The sequence below is a fragment of the Stomoxys calcitrans genome, chromosome 2, assembly GCF_963082655.1.
Source record: "Stomoxys calcitrans chromosome 2, idStoCalc2.1, whole genome shotgun sequence".
NCBI lineage: Eukaryota > Metazoa > Arthropoda > Insecta > Diptera > Muscidae > Stomoxys > Stomoxys calcitrans.
The window spans coordinates 85,948,629-85,968,177 of NC_081553.1; the positions used below are offsets into that span (position 1 = coordinate 85,948,629).

A 19,549-nucleotide genomic window follows, 5' to 3' on the forward strand; every position below is an offset into this window, starting at 1 on the left:
ATCCTAAAATCAAGGGGTGTATGTAGACTCGTTTGCTTGACTGTATATAAACATTGTGAATACATTCCCGGCTTTAAAAACAATTACCTATAGTAAATAATAACTTTGAAAGTCTTTGCGAATAAAATGGGAATTATAAGCCCTATACATGCATATAACCGATTTGTTTTCTTATATATTGTAGAATTTTAAAAACATTTCATTTATATTGTTAAAGTAAAATGTTTCTTTATTTTATTAAATAAAATATTCAATTGATGTTTAGTGTTTTTTTTTTTAATTTTTTCACCGAAAGAATATAGGTTTAATTTGTTTCCTCTTTCGTTAATTTGTTTACTTTGTTTTTTTTTTTTTTTTTTTGTTTTTACTTGAATACACATAAGTTTTCATTGTTTTTGTTTTTTTTTTTTGCATTAAATAAAATTTAGATTCTAAATTCTAAGGTTTTGCTTTTACAAATATTTACAAAACACCGAAAAAAATTAATAGAAGAAAAAAACCTAAGAAATTATGCACAAATTATATGTTAAAAAAATAAAAACCAAAAACTAGAATAAAAGAAAAATAAAATATTTATATATATAAAAAAAAACATGTGTATATATCTATATATGTATGTGTATGCATATTCTCACCATATAATAAAAAAATAAACATTAAAAACGTAAAATACGTAAGTTATATGTTGCATGTATATATATTATGTATGTATTGTATGTATGTAGTGTGTAACTGTTTGTTTGCCATTTTCTTTGAAAAGTACAAAATCTATGTATTTTGCAATTGCTGATGCTACAATCTCTAGCACCATTATGAAGATGTTTAGAAAAACTCGACATATAAATTAAAAAAAAAAAAATAAAATAAAACTATATTCATACAACAAAACACAAGATAACTAAAAATTTGAAAAGAAACAAAGTTGCTTTGAAAATTATCGAATAAACATAAAAAGAAACCTCTTTCATACGTAGGTAAGAAAGTAAAAGAAAGCTAAACCGACATTATTCATAAAAAATAAACAAAAATATATATATATATTTTTTGCTAATTTTTGATTTATACTAAAAAATTTTAAATTGTTTTGTATAAACTATTTCCAAAAACAAATAGTTGCGAAGCTGCATTTTTCCAGTACGTAACAGAAAAAAAAATCCAACTTAATAGCTGGTTAGAGAGGATGATAGGTAGTAGGTAGGGGTAATTGTGAGTTTTTGTTTTCATTTTTTTGCTTGAAGAAATTGTGTTTTTGTTTCGTTTGTTTTTAGTATAAATGAAATTCAAATTCATTAAATGTGCTTATATGTATTCTGCAACTGTATTTGCATCTTCATCTTTATGCTTGGTAATAATGTAGTTCTACATTTCTTGTTTCAGAGATTTGTTTTTGTATAAATCTACTACTTGCCTGTAGCACAAGAGAGAAGGAGGGGCTTGTTAGTGTTGGTTTTATAGGAGAACTTGTGTTGCTGTATATCTTGGTGTTGCATGCCTGCTTTCTTTGCTTTTTTTTTTTTGTTTTTTGTAATTTTGCTTCTACGCTGTCTCGTTTTCTTTCTTTTTTCCCCAAGAAAGAAGACTCCTGCTTAGTTAATCTGTTGTTTTGCTTCCGTTATGAGGGCCAACAATGAGTCCAGCTTCAAATCTTTAAATCTTGCAAAATGATTCATAATTGGTTGTATGGAGTCCGATTCTATGGCGGCGCAAATTGTTTGATTTTGTATGGTACGATTTAATGAAGTGGCAACTTGATCTAAAAATTGGCGCCAACTATCTTTATTCTGCTCCGTTAGAGTAGCGTCAGCATTTTTATCGTAGATATTTTCCGCTTGTAAAATCAAACAGACAAGTGATGATATTCCAAACTATGGACAAAAAACAGAATAACATAGGATTACAATTTCAATTTAACGTTTTGGTAGTATTAAAATTTTAAAGCGCAGCATGCGCAACAGGTGCCCTTAGGGTTGGTATTCTATTCTGCTTTCGCGAGCGGAATTTGACAGCAATCAAATGTTTTTGTTGCCATACCAAAACACGTTTCTTTATCTGAACTTTTTGTTTTCTCTATTTTATATATTTTTTCTCAAATATTGGGTTGCCCAAAAAGTAATTGCGGATTTTTTAAAAGAAAGTAAATGCATTTTTAATAAAACTTAGAATGAACTTTAATCAAATATACTTTTTTAACACTTTTTTTCTAAAGCAAGCCAAAAATAACAGCTGATAACTGACAGAAGAAAGAATGCAATTACAGAGTCACAAGCCGTTGAAAAAATTTGTCAACGGCGACTATAAGAAAAATCCGCAATTACTTTTTGGGCACCCAATATATAAAGAAAAACGAATCATTGAAACCATTAAAACAGACTGAAATGATGCCGACAATAGTGTCAAGTGTTGTCACTATAATGGTTCTTTGCCATTTTCCTCACTACAAACAAAAGTAGTAACAAGGTCCTCAATTCACTTGCCGGTAGCACTTGGGATGCTGACAAATAAACCTTGTTGACCACGTATAAAGCAATTAGCCGTTCTGGTGTAAATTGTGCAGCGCCAGTGCGGTTCCTTCAGCTATGTGACACGCAGTGGAATAATATTCAGATCTGTCAGAATGCCGTCCTTCAAACTGCGACGGGCTGTCTCCTCAGTTCTCATGTGGACCACCTGCATCAGGAGACAAAGATCCTACCAATGCAAAGACATAACTACATGCTGTCTAAGCAACACCTATTGGGCTGTTATCGCAGAGACCATCCGAATCATTATCTTGTGGATAGATATCCACCGCCCAGAAGCCTTATGGTAGATCTACATGATCTAGAGCGTGAGGTTCAGCGCTACAAGGGAGAACCTCTAGACAACATCCATGCAGACACGGTAGCAGTTGCGGTAAATAGCTACCGGGTGAATCTAGTCCTTTGAGAACGGCCGCCTCCCATTGCACCTGAAGAAATTGACCTCCACCTCAACTGCTACGGAGCAATGATTGATGCCGACGTGCAGGATCTATGTCCCTATTGTGACCAAGGACCACACGAAACACGTCACCTGTCTAACTGCACAGCCATACCCTCTCGACTCAGACCCAGATCCCTCTGAACGCACCCCAACTTGGTCGCAGAGTTCCTGCAGCTGGGTAATTAAAAAAACTGCTACCTCCTGTAATTTAGAGATATAGCAACATTACGCAGCAATAAGAGTGTTCACGTACTCAAAAATTTTCAAAAAATTTTACGGAAAATCGTTCGTTTTCCAGTAAGAGGGAGTGTAAGAGCGAAAAACATATGGCAAGTTTCTGCTGGAAGTTTTTTCCCCAGCAGACGTTACTTACATATGGAAAGTTTCTGCTGGAAGTTTTTTCCCCAGCAGACATTACTTACTCTCTCTCTCTCTCTTGGAATTTTTTTTTATTCGAAAGTTGTAACAATAAAGGTACGCTAACACACCTAATATTAGGCAGCAATCGGTAAACAAAAACAGGCGAATGCATATTACCATCTGTTTGAATTTATCGCGACGATAAGTCAATAACCGGAATCCATCAACCGGCAGATAAATTTCTCGTTAAGATAAACGATAAGCATATCTTCAGAAAAATAAATGATGACCCCCGATCAACCTAATTGTTCCCGAACATGGGTTTTTGAGAGAAACTTTTTCATATGGGCGGCCTATTTACCGCTGTCGATATGTTCGCAGAAAAGCTAGGACTAAGTTTTTCCGCTCTCATCATCTGAATTCCTAGAGCTGTTTGTAATACATTTTCCAACAAACTTCCGCTCTTTCACGACGTGATCTATTATAAATTCTGCGCACCTCTCTCCCAATGTTCCGAATGCAAATTGATCTACAAGTGAATTTGGAGAAGAAATGTTGTTATAAGCTTGGCCACACGTCCTTGGAAACATATTAGTACGCAACTCGTTTATAAAGACATTATATAAAATTTCGCTGGGAAAATCTTCAGGGAGAATGTGGTATGGAATTGTTTCTTTACCCCATCATACATCAAATCCCTTGGGTCAAACAAAACTTATTGTAATCTATTCAGATCTGTCAGTTTTTTTCCAATATCTCGGTTTTGAACAATGGTGTCCAAACCTTTACGGGTGTCGGACGCTCCACTTTGTTATTTTTGGGCTCGGCAGTAGACTGAAATTCTAAAAGGTATTGAGCCATATGGCATTAAACGTTTCATTTTTACCTAAATTCTCTTTAATCCGAATTTTTATTAAATGCTACTTTTTGGACTTTAAATGAAATAGTTTCAATAATGCTTTTTGCATTGTCCGCAAATAATATTTAAACCATCAAACACAAAAATAACTTCTCTGTACTTACTTTGCTACAAAATACGCCATTTGACTTTTTATCATTTAACGAAATGGCCGATGAAATTTTTACGATAGTTTCAAAATTGGCCGATTTAATTTGCTTATTAAATTCTGGATATAAGGAGTACAAAACGCCTTCGCTGTCATCGCGATCTTTTTTATAAACGCTTTGGAGAGAATGGAACACACCTATCCACACATTCCAACGTGCATCATGATCTTCGATGTAGGGCATAATGCGGCGTATCAAAACCTTAAAAACAAACAAAAATATACAAAAAGAAATAAATATTTGAAATTCCAAAATGCTGCTCGAGAGTTAACCCACCTTGCCTTTGCGCACATTCATCATGGCCACGACTTTGTCGTGTTGCAAACCTGCAACGACTTTCTCTACTAGTGCCTCCTTGGTTTCAATTTCATAATTGAATTTGGTTCTCAGTGATGGATTTGTAGCTGTGTCTGCGGCTCGCTCTTCTGGTGTTTTATTGGCATTCTCCATTTGTTCCATAGCCGCAATGCGTTCACTTTCTTTTTTCTTTTTCATTAGAATGGTGGCAATGGCATTGGGATTGTTAAGATCATCCAATTTCAAAAGGACACGATATAAAGTCTCAATGTGTAATAAGATGTAACGCGACTTTCGTTGAGTATTGGAAGAAGTGAGATCATTGCCTCCCCCACCACTAGCAGAATTGGGTAGTTGAGACAAAACTGGTGTTTCTGATCTCTTCGCAGCACCCACACTGCCCTGATTAACTGAAGTGGTAGCTGAAGATCCCGCATTAGCATTGCTGGAACTATCGCCTCCATTGCTGGCATTTGTTGTTGTTGACGACTCATTACTCATGATCTCGGCATCGATGATCTTGCGAGGAGCAGTTACACTGCCATATTGCAATTTACCTAAAGAATTCTCAAATTTGAGCGGTGTAAAGACATACATGGGCAATTTCAAGTCTTGGTTGTTATTGTGGTTGTCCGAATTGCGACGCTCACGTTGCTGGCCATTGCGGGTGCCATTCTTATTGCCCAATTGCACCAGAATAAGCTGGGCATGACCCTTAGGCTGTGTCAAAGGATGATTCAATTGGTTATCCTTATGAGCTTGGCTATGACGCAAGCTGCCATTCTGTGCCACCTTGCGCTCCTTATAGACTGTGTAATAGTAGTCATCAATATATGGTGTGTCCGTATTCAACTGTGACAATTGTATACCAATGAGCCAATGTTTGTCGCGAGTACTCATCAAATTGGCATACTCGTCGTATTCCTCATTAGGCAAATTACCATTGCCGGTGCCATCTCGACGCATGTTATGATTTAACTTTTGATTGGCCAAACCGCCGGCCATATTAGAACGCTGATGTAGATGCTGCTGGTGTTGTTGTTGCAGGTTCATAAGATTATTTTGTCCTCCAGGATTCTGATGCAACTGTTGAGCTTGACGAGCTGCATTTTGCAGCAGAGGATGATTCTGTTGTATCTCCTGTACCAAACGCATATTGAACATATTAAAGGAGGAGTTGGATGAGCTTTGATTATTCAACAGCATCAGAGGATTTGGATGTCCAGGTATTCGATTTGCGGCTGCCTGTTGTTGTTGCTGTGCCAAAAACGTTGCAGGATGAATGCCGGCGGCAACAGCTGCTGCTCGCATAGCATTGAAATTTGGATGCATTGCAAAATTGTTGAGAGCAACTGGTAGGTGCGGATTCGGCAGTGGACGTTGGTTGGGAAAATTATTTGGCAAACCATGTTGATTTAGTAAGGGATGCGGTGGCAACTGCGGATGTGATCCAGCCTGTGGGAAGAAGAATCCCGGATTTATACGATTGGCGGCGTTAGCATTTGCGAGTGGACCTTGTGTATGGTGTTGTTGTTGTTGCTGCTGCTGTTGTTGTTGTTGCAATAAATTACCTAATGGATGTTGTGCCAAATTATTTGCGAAATTACTCGAAGGTCTTGGTGGCGATTGTTGTTGACCTGAGGGAGGAAACCCTGAAGAAGCTAAAAGAAAACACATGGAAAAAGTCAATGTTAAAATTTATTTAACAGTTCATATGGGAACTATGTCAGGTTATAGGCCGGATTGGAGCATACTTGGCAAATATTTTGGAAGACAGAAGCACCAGGAGGTGTTCTAAGAGGCAAATCGTTTGGTTGGTTTATATGGCGCCCACCTACATACTTTTAAGTTCGGCCGGGCCGAATTTTATATACCCTCCACTGTGGATCGCATTTGTCAAGTTCTTTGGCCGATATTTTTTAAAGACAAACAAAGCATTAAGGATAAGAATTGCTCTGATATTTCAGCTATTGGGTTGCCAAAAAGTAATTGCGGATTTTTCATATAGTCTGCGTTGACAAATTTTTTCACAGCTTGTGACTCTGTAATTGCATTCTTTCTTCTGTCAGTTATCAGCTGTTACTTTTAGCTTGCTTTAGAAAAAAAGTGTAAAAAAAGTATATTTGATAAAAGTTCATTCTAAGTTTTATTAAAATGCATTTACTTTCTTTTAAAAAATCCGCAATTACTTTTTGGGCAACCCAATATATCAAGTTATGAACCGATTTGGCCATACATGGTTTGGCTGTTGGAGACCAAAGTGGAATTGATTGGCCCAAAATTTCAGACAATCAAAATCCGAAATGGGTTTATAAAGGAGCTATATTATGTAATGAACCGATTTGGAGCATACTTGGCACAGTGTTGATGGTCAAGGCAAAACGCTTGGTGCAAAACTTCAGCCAAATCGGACAAAAATAGCGCCCTCTTCAGGCTAAAAAAGTCTAGATCCGAGATTGGTTTATACTTGGCAGACTTGTTGGAAGTAAAACAAAACACTTGGTGCAAAATTTCATCCAAATCGGATAAGAATTGCATCCTCTAGCGGTTCAAAAAGTCAAGATCCAAAATCGGTTTATAAGGGAGATATATAGGGTTATGAACCGATTTGGACCATACTTAACACAGTTGTTGACGGTCAAAGCAAAATACTTGGTGCAAAATTTCATTCTAATCGGATAAGAATTGCATCCTCTAGAGGCTCAAGAAGTCAAGATCCGATATCGGTTTATATGGCAGCTACACCAAAACATGGACCGATTTAGCCCATTTACCAACCGACTTGCACTAACAAGAAGTATTTATATAAATTGAAGGAGAATTCAAAGATCTTTATGTCTCACATTTTCCCCATGGCAGTTGGTTCTACCTAAAGCATTGACCCGAAGGAGGCAGGAACAATTAATTTGGCAATTGAAACCGATTTTTATTTGTTCTGTCTTGTTCGGGTTTGGGGTAACCCGGCAAAGCAAAACTTTCTTCACCAATGCGATACTGAGTCACATTTTCATGTGGAGGTTGTTATCTTCGTCATGCTCCTTTAAATGAACAAGCTCGTTCACAGGAACAGGTTGGCCATTGGTTATTTAAAGGAGCCAAAAACTCTCCTTGACTTATCGAGCATAATAGGCACTCAGTATTTGTGCAAGAGCCGGTGCCGCCCGGCCTCTCACTGAGACTCTCCGCTCGATACAGCTGATTGTCCGCTGCTGCCGTTGCGGCTACTCCGTATAGAGCATTCCATTATCAGCAACTTGTGTACGCGACCGGCAGCTCGCAGCTAAGATTCTCGTGACAGCGACGAACGCCACATAGATTAGACCTCCAAAGTTCCAGCATGTGTGGTGCTCACAGTGTTGTTGTTGTAACCACATTTTCATGTGGAGGTGGCGATCCTCGTCATGCTCGTCACAGCAGTGAACACCACTCAGATCGGACCTCAATGTTCCAGCCTGTGTGGTGCTCACAGCTATCCCGTGTCGGCATCAGTGTTGCCACTCAAGAAAAGTATTTCCTATCAAAATTTAAGAAAAATCCTACTAAACCCGACCAAATGTTCTACAAGCCAAAACTGCGGTATAAGTTTTTATAACCACCACCGAAGTGTTGGCCATTTGAACACCTCAAATTATACATTTTCAAAGCTGCAATGTACTTGATCGTTGTTCGTCCGTTCGTCAGTTTATTGAAACCACTTTAAGGCTTTACGTTCAAACATGGCCTTTTTACTGACATTCCGATAAGAAATCCAGAGGTCATAAAGTCGTATTTTTGCCCCGATTTCAATGAACAACCGTGCCTACTTTGGATAAAGCGATCTCCCGATTTAAGTGTTTGAGTCCAGAAATGCTCTTTTAATACCCATTTTCGCCGTTATAGGGAGTTGCATGGACCCCTCAACACCTAAGTGTGGACCAGATCTCACTATATTTGCATGCAGCTGCCACATAGCCCTGTGTTCCGATTCAAGGCATTGAGTGCACAAAAGCCGCAGTTACAATCAATATCAGTACCTATGCCCTTTTTTCAGTGAGAAACCTAGTAACAGTATATGGCCACACGGCATCCATGGTTTTGTTCTGCACTCTTAAAGAATAAACAGAAACGACTAGAAGTGAATTCATTTTAAGTTATTCCCTGCGATTTTTTCAGTAATTAACTGAAATACCTACCAAGAATTGAGGGTAGCCTACCAACCTACCAAGAGAATAAAAACTTACCAATTTTGGTAGGAACCTACCAAAAACGGCAACACTAGTCGGGATCTCTACTGCGTGAAAGGGGTTTGTGTATATTCGGGGTTTGTATATTAAGGAGTTTCTTTATATTCGATACCTGTGTCCTCTTATTATGGATTATTGTATTTTACTGAAATGACTGGGTTGTAAGAACTCTCCGTTAAATGGCTATTTTCGCCTATTTTTATTTATACATATACTGTTTTTACCGAAATGAAGGAACTCAGCTTAGTTGACACAGAATGTAATATGCCAAATGACACATAATCCATTAAACGCATTAATCAAAACCATATTTCCAACCATGTTGCCACAATTATCAAGATACTTTTCAAATACTCCATAGGATGGGGGTATACTAATTTCGTCATTCCGTTTGTAACATTTTAAGCCGATCTAGCCATGTCCATCTTTCCAACATTGGAAGGAGTAAAGCTAGCGCTTGAAATATTGCACCAATACTTCTTATTAGTGTAGGTCGGTTGGGGTTGTAAATGGGCCAAATCGGTACATGTTTCGATATAGCTGCCATATAAACCGGCCTTGGGTCTTGACTTCTAGAGCTTCTAGAGGGCGCAATTCTTATCCGATTTGGCTGAAATTTTGCATAAAGTGTTCTGGTATGACTACCAACAACTCTGTCAAGTATATCAATCCATAACCTGATATAGCCGCCTTATAAACCGATCTCCCGAATAGACATCTTCAGCCTCGAAAGGACGCAATTCTTATCCAATTTGGCCGAAATTTTGCGTGAAGTGTTTTATTTTGACTTCCAACTCATATCTGTTAAGTATGGTCTAAATCAGTCTATATGCTGATATTGCCGCCATATAAACCGATCTTCCGATTAGACTTTTTGGGTTTCTAGAGGACGAAATTCGTATCCAATACGGTTGAAATTTTGCATATGTCGCTTTGGTACGACTTCCAACAACTGTTCTAAGTATGATCTAAATCGGTATATAACCTTATACAGCCGATCTCCCAGTTTGTCTTTTTGAGTCTCTGGAGGGGGCAATTATTACTCGATTTGCATGAAATTTTGAGGGGTGGTGTTATTTTATGCCTGGTGTTTTTCTATTTGAAAAAGTCATTTAAAGAACTTGGTAGTTCTTTTCCTTTGATATTCGTAATACACACTACATTGGCATAATCTTTTGGACTTATACTTTAGCTGGTAACACTCAATGTTACTCTAATATTTTGGCATGATTGAGCTTAAATGATAACATTCAAGAAGAACACATAATTTTAATTTTATAGCCAGCCACAATTAACAAAATGTCACGTAACTGATACGTTAGTCTGGTTTAAATTCCCAATATGTTGTGCTTAAAATAACTTCTGATCTTGTCGTAGAATATAGAATGTTAAATTTAGGCATTGACTGTATCGGTTTTAATCCTGACGGGAACAAAAGAAAAAAATGTCAACTATGTTTATCCCCCCACTAAGTGGTATCGCCCTGCGGCGAATTCGTCTATCAAAGAAAGGTTACTTATTGTTGAGCTTAGACTTGAATCAGACAGACTTGAATCATCGCTATGGAAGTTTCCCGTTGTTACTTGATAGAATATTTGTGAGCATATTGGCATTGCATATTTTAAGAGTTCAAAGATGGCAACAATGTATATTTAAACAACCTTATAAAATTATAAAATAAAAAGATATTACTGTGAAAAATTGGAAATGATTTTTTCTATAATTTATTCCAAGGGCACCATACAAATCTTTTGCATGATAAATTAATTTTAATTAAATTTATAACAACATCTTTACTATACTACAGTAAAATATTTGTGCTAACCACAATTGTGGAAATAAATTTTTGAAAAATACAAATTAAAACTAATAATCATAAAATATAGACGTACCTTTTTGTTGCAATTTCTGATTAATTTGCTGTTGTTGTGCTAAGATTTGTTGTTGTTGTTGTTGTTGCATTGGAGTTGGCGTTTTTGGCGTATGTTTAAGTGCCTCATTAAGTAAACGTTGTTGCTGTGTCACTGTATCCGTTTGTTGTTGCTGCTGTTGTCTTGACTGCGTAGACTGTTTCTGTTGATGTTGTTGCTGCTGCTGCTGCTGTTGTTCCGTCTTTGAAGAGGTCTGTTGCATGATGAGATTTCTCTCAATATCTTCCAAAGTACAAATTTTGGGAGGACCATTTTGCGGTTGGTGCTGTTGTTGTTGCTGATGCATCTGCGCCAGATGAGGTAAGCCCAAAGGAATGCCCGATGGATGGGGTGTATTCACAGGTGTATGACGATGTGCTGTCTGGGACCCCATCAAATGAAACGGCCCTTGATGATGCGCTGGCTGTTGATGTTGTTGTTGCGTATGCTGTGGATGCTTGTTGAAGGGATTGTGAAAGTGTTCTCGTAAAAAATCCGCGGGATTTGGTGGCATTCTATTCATCATACTCATATTGCCTACATCACTTTGGTTGTGATGATGTTGATGATGGTGATCTCTTGATGGTTGCAACGACCACACGCTGGGATCCATTTTCATCGAATCCCCCAAAAGACCACCAATATTTTCACTCTCACCATAACTACTAATGTCGACATCGTCCAACTTCATGCCCGACAAATTCAATTCTAAATCCGAATCAGACCTTCGCTGTAAGCGGGATGAATTTTTCAAACCTGCCATAGAGGTTGCCCCATAACCACCGCTGGCAAGTTGGCCACTGCTTTCCAAAGCATCGCTCTCGGTATCGGTCTCTCCGCCCATACGGACTAGGTTCTCATGCACCTCTTCCCAATCGCCATTTATGGCAGATCCAAATGTCTCATCGTTTAGCGCATCATACTCTTCCTCAGAAGGTTCAGCAATTCTTCCTCCGCCATCATCGTCCAACTGAAAATAAAAAAAAAGAAATACAAAACAATTAGGAAGTTGTTTGCACAGGAAAACGCATACAATAGCGGTGTCTTTGCCTTCATATATCTTATAAAGAAATTTCAGGGGGATCCTACCCTTTTTTTGAACAGAACTCATCCCTTCTAGAGTTATTTAAATATCTAAACGTACATGAGGTACGTATAGCTCCAGCACTTTTGGAAAGTAATTGACATTGGGTATTGTTTCACAATAGGCCAAAACTAATTGACGCAGTCCCCATATTTTCCGAATGTCGAATATTATGCTTTTTGGAATTCTTTATTTTCTATACCACTGGTTATCTTTTGATATTGTGGTGTGGAAAAGCAAAGCCGACAATGCAAATACGAAATTCATATGAACACCACCTTGAAGTTGGTGCCGTGGACACTTTAAGCGTCCGCAAGTACTAACAAAACATACAATTTTTTTTCACTGCTTTGATCCCAAAAACAACACAACTTTTACGCACTTATATTCAACACGTTTACTTGGAGGAGCGGTTGAAAAAATACCCTCATCAGATTGAGGCACTGTCACTTACCGGCATAGAGGTATCAAATCCGAAAAATGAGTTTTCCATCTATAAAATTTGTTTATTTTATGTGAAGAAATTGAAATTGTCATGACTTGTCACCCAACCACATTCATCACATATGCTTGGACTTCGCTAAAAACGAACCACGACCGAACAGGGCGCCTAGTGTTGCCACATAATAATTTTTTGTACAAAGAACAATAAAGAAAGAAAATAAAACAACGCATATAACACTTGCAATAACAAAATACAAATTTGTGTATGTGTGTACAATTAGCATTTTCTTGGGAAATATTTATATATGTTAAGTTATTATTTATATAAAAGTGTTATAAAAAATTGTTTATATATTAAAAATAGAAATATGAATCACCCTTTGTTTTTCAAATGTGTAGTACGTACTTATTTAGTGGCGTATGAAAAATTTATTTGGCAAAAACAACTAGCTTATTAAAAGGCGCTAAATAAACCATTGTGGAAATTTAAAAATTTGTAACCAAAATTTGTTAAAACAAAAAACTACAAAATCATTAAATCAAAAATTTTGGTGACAGTTAAAAATGTACCATTAATAAATAAATGCGCCTTTTTTAATTTACTACTTACTAGTGTCAGTTATCGATTCTAATGTTCGTCATCGATAAAAATAGAATGCATCGTTTAATTTAATGCCTATAGCCGACTTACTATACAGCGTTTAAGAGTCACTAACTCAATATATATTAATTTACAGGTAATGGCAGTTGCCCAACCGTAAAATATTGAGTGCACTATCTGTCAAAATCAGTGATTAGTGCAACAACAGTGATTTTGAATATGTTACTAATTAGCGGAATTTTTCGTCGTTTGTATGTATGGTTCTTAACTATAATGCACACACACACACAACCAATTCTCGTTGACGATAGTGCATTTCGCGAGAAAATTGTACTCAGCTGTTTACGGTACAATATCTGGCAATAATGTCATGCACTAACTTGTATGTTTCTAATTATATAAACGTACACAAGAACATAAGCCTGTGGGGATTAAGATAATGTGCAAATGTAATCATAAAACCCCGGATTTAAGGCTCTCGTCAGCTGATTTTATAAAGGGAAAACAGATATCCGGATTTAAAGAGCAGTGTAAACAAGGTTTTACTTGTTTAGAACTGGATATAAGCCTTTTAAAGATGTTAAACAAGTCCTTTGATAAGTTATCGATAAAATGAAATAACAGATAACAAGAAACGATTAAGGTGAGCAAGCACGTTCCGATCCAAAGGACCGCCACGGAAACAGGAGGGGCCATTGGTTATTTAAAGGCGCCAATAATCCGCCACGTCATATCGTAGGCACTCAGTATTTGTGCAAGAGCCGGTGCCGCTCGGCCTCTCACTGAGACTCTTCTCAGTTTCAAATAGTTACAAGTAGTGGTCAAAAGGTGTCGTTGAGCAAAATGGACCCAATTTTTATTATCGATTTTTCTAAAATTGGACATTTAAACTATAATTTTGCATCAATGAGCCCTTACGTGAATATATTCATGTATTAAATTAATGTGTACTTTTTATAGGATATGTGATAGTGGTGCCATCAAAATTATCCCTAATCGATTTTTTTCAAATGCCATCTCATTACATATTGTAATGCAATGTAATGTACTATAATAAAACACAGCAATTAGCACAATGAAATGTCGATAAATAAACAGTTATCGAATCGATAATTTCCTTTAGTCCCAATCACAATTTTAAGTCTGGCATCCCACAATAATGTTACTTACATGCAATGGCAACTCTTATCAGCTGATGACATGGGCTTATTAACTTTAGTTAATAGCTAGCTGCTGCTAGCTGATACTTCTGCTCGAGTGTTGCGGTGCCAACGCAAGATATTAGCAAACAAACAAATCAACGGTTTTAGTATTTATTACACGGTCAATATAGCCGCGAGAAATGAGGGGTGTTTAAAATAATCCAATAAAATAAATTTGATTTAAAAATTAAGCCTTTATTCCTGGACCGCACCACATAATTATTCCCAAATAACTGGTTTCGTTTGAGTGAGACGGACGGACGGAGGGAGACTTTATCGGTATTTCGCTGGTTAAACGTGGACTCTTTACTCATCGCAATTTCAAGTGTTGTCTATTTGTATACATACATGTATTTTATTTATTTGCGGTAATCAATTTATCCCCCACAAATATTGAAGTTATCTATTGTTTGCCAAGAACATGAAACACGAAAAAGCTGCTGAAGATGAAAGAGATAAGGCAACTTACTTGGGCTTTGATCTAAGCACCCAAAAGGTATGTTTTTTTATTTACGCATAAAAGAGCATTGAATGGCATCATCTTCCTCAAACGCATATACATACATATGTACATACATACATTGGTATAACTTTATCGTTCTATAGTTGTTTGACACGAAACTTTTAATGCAAATTGGTTCCTCTTTTGGGGTGAGCTTTGCCATTGAAGAAAGTCGTCACCGCAGCTACATTCTTTTATATGCAGGCATAATTAATGACAACGGAAGGCATTCTTACCCATCTTAGTTATGGGAATTTCACTATACAATGTACTAGAAAGAATAATTGATTAATCTTCCCACATTCCTGTATGGGGGTGTTTTGATGACTGTATGAGATTTTTGAATTACAGTAACGTTACAATTTATGCTCTGCTATTTAATGGCCTTCGGATTGATTCCATTGTAGTTAAATTTCTTCATCGTAGGAAGTCTTTAAGTAGTAGACATGGAATTGCGATGGAATTTTTATAAAAAAAAAAATGGTAAGACTTTCTCTTACATTAATTATGCTATTAGATTAGACAAAGAAACAAAGATAATGATACACCTCAGTAATGTGCAGGGCAGCAGAAAAGAAATAAAATGTAGGGACCTGGGAGAAACTCTCGAATTTGAGAGTATGGTCCAGCTACCCAATTCAGGCCTCTGCAGCATTCCATAATGACTGAGAGACTATGTGCCTGGATGAAATCCAGACCAGGGCAATGGAGTCGGAGTCGAGCAATATTCTCGGAAGTCGGATGGTTCAACAAAACAAAAATTAAGAAAAAAAATATTTAAAACTTTTTCTTTAAGGCGAAATTTTCGTTGTTATTGTAGCCAACTTTTCATGTGGAGGTGGCGTCAAGCTTCTGTGGGTGAGCAAGCTCGTTGCGGTCAAAAGGTTTTATCGCCGCGGGAACAGGGTGGTTATTTAAATGCTCCAATAACTCGCCTTGTCATAGCTAACATCATAGGCACTCAGTATTTGTGCAGGAGCCGGTGCCGCCCTGCATCTCATTGAGACTCTATGAGATATATCCTAAACGAAATTTTTGTTACCGTAAACTAAATTTTGCTTGCAGGTACGCAGCTCAAATGAAATTGCCTTTGCGTAGAAATTTTGTCTTTAGAGAAAATTTCATAGAAATTTTGTCTTTAGAGAAAATTTCATAGAAATTTTGTCTTTAGAGAAAATTTCATAGAAATTTTGTCTTTAGAGAAAATTTCATAGAAATGTTGTCTTTAGAGAAAATTTTATAGAAATTTTGTCTTTAGAGAAAATTTCATAGAAATTTTGTCTTTAGAGAAAATTTCATAGAAATTTTGTCTTTAGAGAAAATTTCATAGAAATTTTGTCTTTAGAGAAAATTTCATAGAAATTTTGTCTTTAGAGAAAATTTCATAGAAATTTTGTCTTTAGAGAAAATTTCATAGAAATTTTGTCTTTAGAGAAAATTTCATAGAAATTTTGTCTTAAGAGAAAATTTCATAGAAATTTTGTCTTTAGAGAAAATTTCATAGAAATTTTGTCTTTAGAGAAAATTTCATAGAAATTTTGTCTTTAGAGAAAATTTCATAGAAATTTTGTCTTTAGAGAAAATTTCATAGAAATTTTGTCTTTAGAGAAAATTTCATAGAAATTTTGTCTTTAGAGAAAATTTCATAGAAATTTTGTCTTTAGAGAAAATTTCATAGAAATTTTGTCTTTAGAGAAAATTTCATAGAAATTTTGTCTTTAGAGAAAATTTCATAGAAATTTTGTCTTTAGAGAAAATTTCATAGAAATTTTGTCTTTAGAGAAAATTTCATAGAAATTTTGTCTTTAGAGAAAATTTCATAGAAATTTTGTCTTTAGAGAAAATTTCATAGAAATTTTGTCTTTAGAGAAAATTTCATAGAAATTTTGTCTTTAGAGAAAATTTCATAGAAATTTTGTCTTTAGAGAAAATTTCATAGAAATTTTGTCTTTAGAGAAAATTTCATAGAAATTTTGTCTTTAGAGAAAATTTCATAGAAATTTTGTCTTTAGAGAAAATTTCATAGAAATTTTGTCTTTAGAGAAAATTTCATAGAAATTTTGTCTTTAGAGAAAATTTCATAGAAATTTTGTCTTTAGAGAAAATTTCATAGAAATTTTGTCTTTAGAGAAAATTTCATAGAAATTTTGTCTTTAGAGAAAAGTGAAAAACAAAACACGATTTTTATAGACAAAGTATCGATAAATAATTTAAATAAAAAACCTCGAGCTTGAATTTAACAATAGCAGAATTGAAAACAAAAGTCTAGCGTAAAAAAACATTTTATTATTTTATACTAAAACAAATAAAACCATGCTAAGTTCGGCCGGGTCGAACCTTGGATACCGACCACCATGGATTCCGCTAAAAATGTTCCCCTATTAATTGAGTTTGTATTTGAATTATTTTGATCTTAAGAAGTCATATCGGGATATCGGCCCTTAAGGGGGCCTATATCACCATACTAACCGATTCGGATAAAACTTGGCACTGATGTTTTAAATTAAACCAAATCAAGTGAAAATTGAGGCTTCTAAGGGCTTGAGTAATCAAATCCGGGGATCGGTATATATGGGGGCTATATCTGTTTATAGGCCGATACGGATTATACTTGGCACTGTTGTTGGAAGTCATAACACATATCTTTGTCCCGAATTTGAGCCAAATCGGATGAAAATTGAGGCTTCTAAGGGCTCAAGAAGTCAAATCCGGGGATCCAAATGTCTCATCGTTTAGCGCATCATACTCTTCCTCAGAAGGTTCAGCAATTCTTCCTCCGCCATCATCGTCCAACTGAAAATAAAAAAAAAGAAATACAAAACAATAAAATACATTTGCAAAATGATAGGAAGTTGTTTGCATAGGAAAACGCATACAATGGCGGTGTCTTTGCCTTCATATATCTTATAAAGAAATTTCAGGGGGATCCTACCCTTTTTTTGAACAGAACTCATCCCTTCTAGAGTTATTTAAATATCTAAACGTACATGAGGTACGTATAGCTCCAGCACTTTTGGAAAGTAATTGACATTGGGTATTGTTTCACAATAGGCCAAAACTAATTGACGCAGTCCCCATATTTTCCGAATGTCGAATATTATGCTTTTTGGAATTCTTTATTTTCTATACCACTGGTTATCTTTTGATATTGTGGTGTGGAAAAGCAAAGCCGACAATGCAAATACGAAATTCATATGAACACCACCTTGAAGTTGGTGCCGTGGACACTTTAAGCGTCCGCAAGTACTAACAAAACATACAATTTTTTTTCACTGCTTTGATCCCAAAAACAACACAACTTTTACGCACTTATATTCAACACGTTTACTTGGAGGAGCGGTTGAAAAAATACCCTCCTCAGATTGAGGCACTGTCACTTACCGGCATAGAGGTATCAAATCCGAAAAATGAGTTTTCCATCTATAAAATTTGTTTATTTTATGTGAAGAAATTGAAATTGTCATGACTTGTCACCCAACCACATTCATCACATATGCTTGGACTTCGCTAAAAACGAACCACGACCGAACAGGGCGCCAAGTGTTGCCACATAATAATTTTTTGTACAAAGAACAATAAAGAAAGAAAATAAAACAACGCATATAACACTTGCAATAACAAAATACAAATTTGTGTATGTGTGTACAATTAGCATTTTCTTGGGAAATATTTATATATGTTAAGTTATTATTTATATAAAAGTGCTATAAAAAATTGTTTATATATTAAAAATAGAATATGAATCACCCTTTGTTTTTCAAATGTGTAGTACGTACTTATTTAGTGGCGTATGAAAAATTTATTTGGCAAAAACAACTAGCTTATTAAAAGGCGCTAAATAAACCATTGTGGAAATTTAAAAATTTGTAACCAAAAGTTGTTAAAACAAAAAACTACAAAAATCATTAAATCAAAAATTTTGGTGACAGTTAAAAATGTACCATTAATAAATAAATGCGCCTTTTTTAAGTTACTACTTACTAGTGTCAGGTATCGATTCTAATGTTCGTCATCGATAAAAATAGAATGCATCGTTTAATTTAATGCCTATAGCCGACTTACTTTACAGCGTTTAAGAGTCACTAACTCAATATATATTAATTTACAGGTAATAGCAGTTGCCCAACCGTAAAATATTAAGTGCACTATCTGTCAAAATCAGTGATTAGTGCAACAACAGTGATTTTGAATATGTTACTAATTAGCGGAATTTTTCGTCGTTTGTATGTATGGTTCTTAACTATAATGCACACACACACAACCAATTCTCGTTGACGATAGTGCATTTCGCGAGAAAATTGTAGTCAGCTGTTTACGGTACAATATCTGGCAATAATGTCATGCACTAACTCGTATGTTTCTAATTATATAAACGTACACAAGAACATAAGCCTGTGGGGATTAAGATAATGTGCAAATGTAATCATAAAACCCCGGATTTAAGGCTCTCGTCAGCTGATTTTATAAAGGGAAAACAGATATCCGGATTTAAAGAGCAGTGTAAACGAGGTTTTACTTGTTTAGAACTGGATATAAGCCTTTTAAAGATGTTAAACAAGTCCTTTGATAAGTTATCGATAAAATGAAATAACAGATAACAAGAAACGATTAAGGTGAGCAAGCACGTTCCGATCCAAAGGACCGCCATGGAAACAGGGGGGGCCATTGGTTATTTAAAGGCGCCAATAATCCGCCACGTCATATCGTAGGCACTCAGTATTTGTGCAAGAGCCGGTGCCGCTCGGCCTCTCACTGAGACTCTTCTCAGTTTCAAATAGTTACAAGTAGTGGTCAAAAGGTGTCGTTGAGCAAAATGGACCCAATTTTTATTATCGATTTTTCTAAAATTGGACATTTAAACTATAATTTTGCATCAATGAGCCCTTACGTGAATATA

General features: G+C 35.8%; 1 protein-coding gene across 1 annotated transcript; it reads right to left on the minus strand.

Moving 5' to 3' along the window:
* Positions 1–359: 359 nt before the first annotated feature.
* Positions 360–12,492, minus strand: LOC106082193 (transcription factor mef2A). The gene is made up of 5 exons (XM_013244569.2): positions 12,358–12,492; positions 10,802–11,789; positions 4,666–6,347; positions 4,345–4,590; positions 360–1,865 (listed from the first exon to the last, which is right to left on the minus strand). The coding sequence occupies exons 1-5, from the start codon at positions 12,394–12,396 to the stop codon at positions 1,587–1,589; spliced, it is 3,234 nt and encodes a 1,077-aa protein (XP_013100023.1). The 5' UTR covers positions 12,397–12,492; the 3' UTR covers positions 360–1,586.
* Positions 12,493–19,549: the final 7,057 nt, after the last annotated feature.